The 3,336-nt window shown below is 37.2% G+C and overlaps 1 protein-coding gene across 1 annotated transcript; it reads left to right on the top strand.

The window, feature by feature from the left end:
- Window positions 1-1,107: 1,107 nt before the first annotated feature.
- CUNH1orf198 (chromosome unknown C1orf198 homolog) lies at window positions 1,108-1,755 on the top strand. The gene has a single exon (XM_026661626.2). It carries the CDS (start codon window positions 1,186-1,188, stop codon window positions 1,738-1,740), a length of 555 nt encoding a protein of 184 aa, XP_026517411.1. The 5' UTR covers window positions 1,108-1,185; the 3' UTR covers window positions 1,741-1,755.
- Window positions 1,756-3,336: the final 1,581 nt, after the last annotated feature.

The raw sequence follows: 3,336 nt of genomic DNA, 5'->3' as shown, positions 1-3,336 counted from the left end.
GATTTTATAAATCTAATTTACTTACCGTTTTTGCTGTTTGTTTACTGTTTGCATTGGACAATATAACTAGACTTGTTTCCCTTTCTGGCACTCATTACAGTACTATTCTGTTCTGGATCATAGCACTGCAAAGAAATATTTAAGTAAAAACATGTTCACTGAAACATGACATGAAAGCATTTTAATGTGTAAGTTTTGTAAAACCAGTCTTCTACAAAATCTAAATTGTCTCTCTCAAATTATTTGTGCCCTCTGGAATACAGTCGGGGTACCGGCAACACATTACAGTAATAAACTACTCATAAGTAAAGTAACTAATGCGATTGTTGCTTTTCAAAGTCAAATCGCTACTGACAATCTTTACACTATTTTTGAAAGATCATTTGTCACACCAACTATAGCTGTGTTTTCTTTATCCATTGATAAAATGAGATCTCTTGGGAATTAATTACACTGAGGGTAGTAGTACAAAACAATATAACCACGTTACAAAATGTTGTAACTGAAATAAGTATACATTTGTTGCTTTTTATAAAGCTGTTGCTCTTAATTTTAAAAACAGACTAACTGATAAAATGCCTGTTATATTTATTTAACTATACATGCTAATTAAATAGTGTCCCACTATTTCAGAATTAGATGAAGTTGTAATGTCTAACCCATTATTGGACCTTCAACGAAGGTAATGGAAACTTGTTTGCCTGATACACAACATTATAAAATTTCTCAGCTTAGAGGTCTTATTAAAGGTACTTTCTATGCCTTTCTAAACATATCCATTATCCTTTAAATAGTTTTATGTGGATTTATAACACTTTTTCATTGCACTATAATGTCTGCATATGCCACTGTCTATTCTTGGACAGAATCAGATTGCTCAAATATATGCGATTACCTCCCCTCTAGTGTGTTGTCTGCAAAGGGGTTCTAAGACTTAATTCTGTCAGTTTCTTCATCCAGTAGTTCGGGGGGGTAGAAGCTTGGAAGAAAACTGCCTTTCTGTTGGTTGGTCCTGTTCTAAAAGCCCTTTGACACAGGTGCAAATGTTAACAGATATATACGCACTATCCTTAGCTTAAATAGCCAATTACACGCCTCTGATCTCAAACATAATGTAATTATTTTTGCCTTTGTAAAGAGATTTGAAATACATTGGTTTTTTTCCTTTAATCCCTACAGAGTCAAATGGAATTCAGTGTTGCATCTCTGTCTATACAAGAACAAGGTTCACAAAATGAACAGAGGCAGCTAGTCAAAGCAGCTTCCGGTGTCCAGGCTCCCAAATCTTCTCAGGGTAATAAGGCACCTAGCTCCGATGGGCTAATACCAGCCAGGAAGGAAGAAGAGTCATCTTTCTGGAAGATAAATGCAGAGCGCTCAAAGGTTGAAGGCAAACAGTCTGAGTTCCAGTCCTTGACCCCCAGCCAGATCAAATCTATGGAGAAAGGAGAGAAGTCCCTTCCAACATATTACAGGCAAGAGTCTGCTCCAAAAGAGACAGCTAAAGCTGAGAAGTCCAGCATAGCTAAACAAGAAAATTTTGTTACCCCAAGCCTTCCTGCCACATCCCTAGAATGGGAGAAACCTCGACCCAGTCAGCCCTCTACTAGCACTCCAGATGACATCTTTCTTCCTGAGCAATCGGAACAACTGGCATCTGCAGGGTCAAAAAATGAAAATGCCGATGGCACGATGCTTTCAGACCCACAGACATTTGGACAGGTAAGGACCACTATTTAATCCATTATCTTTAATTTTTGAGAGTATGTAACACAAGTTCAATGAGGTCACTCAAGAAGATTAGGGATTTTTTGGAGCACTAAACCCTAGCTAAGCTTGTTGTGTTTTTTTTATGCTGCGGATTGAAGAAATCAATTCAACCAATGCACTAATTTGTCTATTTCTGTAATGGGTATTTTTAATATAGTAATACCTAATATCGTATAGTTGCATAATGCCTCTTATCCAGTAAACACTCAAAACCAATTCACCTCTGAAATGGCAATCCTTTCTGAATAGAACACAGCAGCTGATTAAAGACAAACTATGCAACAGTTAGGACAGTAAATGAGAGTATATCATACCCAGTTGAAACTAAGGAACATTTAGGGTTATTTTTCACTTGGAATAGCAAGTCCACACTCATTTGATACTCCTGTAGTTTAAAGCTTTTCCAAGTGAAACTAGAAATTAGAGGTACTTGGGTGAACAAGGGAAGTTCTCTAAACTAAAGACAGCATAATAGAGAGATGAGTTGCAGCAGCTGGGAAGCAGCTAGATTTGTTTTTAAAACTTTCCCCCTCCCTGTGCTGCCCAGCCATCACTTCCCCAGTGGGACTGCTTTCAAATGCGTTCTGTTGAAAAGGCTAAAGCAGGAATAGAGCAAGTTCGTGATAGCCTTTTCAACTCAAAAACCATCTTGAAAGCAACTCAGCTGCCTGTTAGGAACTATTTGAAAAGCAGCTGCTCGTCTGAGAAAAGGAAAGGCACAACAGGATATGATTTTGGTTAGCATCCAACCTAAGTAATGGGGAGAGGAAGGAAAGAAATATGAAGTTTAATATGAAGTTTCCAAATACTAGGAAAGATGCCTCCCCTTTTTCACTGTTACCTCTTCCTGCTTGTGTAGTGTGTGGTGATGTATATCTGTTCATAAAGTAGCTACCTCCAGGAGATAAGTTCTACTGTACAGGAATCACTTCAACCACCATTGTAATGAATTTTGTATCCTTCAAGGCAGAAGGCCCTCAGATAAATATTACATATATAAAATTTTATACAACAAATACTGTAACAAATTATTTTGGCACTGAAAAGTTTTCTTTAAAAACCACACTAAGGAGATGTTAGTAACAATTCAGTAATTAAGGTTGCATTGAGATTTGCACTTAAAGCAGGATTAAAAGCCCAATTTTGCATTTGTAATTATTGAATGTAGACTCTGAATTTGACACACTAACTCTTCAGAAGACAATTGAATTTTCTGTGTAAAAACCCTCACTTGAAATTTCACCCTGTTTTCTGTCATTTCTTTAGGTTTTTTTAGCTAAACAACCACAGTTCCCACAAACTCCAAACTTCATAACCTTGTATTCTGATAATAGCTCAGATGTAGGCCATTTTTGAAGCATTACATTAAAACAGCTATTTTTGGAGAGCCAAAATTAGATAACTGCTCAGGTGTATCAGCTACTACAGTTTTTTGATGCAACCAGTCTGGCTCACTAACTTAGAGCAAGTCTGAAAAACGAGATGGGAAATTCATGAATTTTTGGGTGGTCTGTTTGCCAAACATGACTCGCTTGCTGTGCTCTGCATATGACCCTGGTGATCCAG

The sequence above is a fragment of the Terrapene carolina genome, unplaced genomic scaffold, assembly GCF_002925995.2.
Source record: "Terrapene carolina triunguis isolate 2854851 unplaced genomic scaffold, T_m_triunguis-2.0 Scaffold12594, whole genome shotgun sequence".
Classification (NCBI taxonomy): domain Eukaryota; kingdom Metazoa; phylum Chordata; order Testudines; family Emydidae; genus Terrapene; species Terrapene triunguis.
This window is presented reverse-complemented; position numbering and strand designations above follow the sequence as displayed.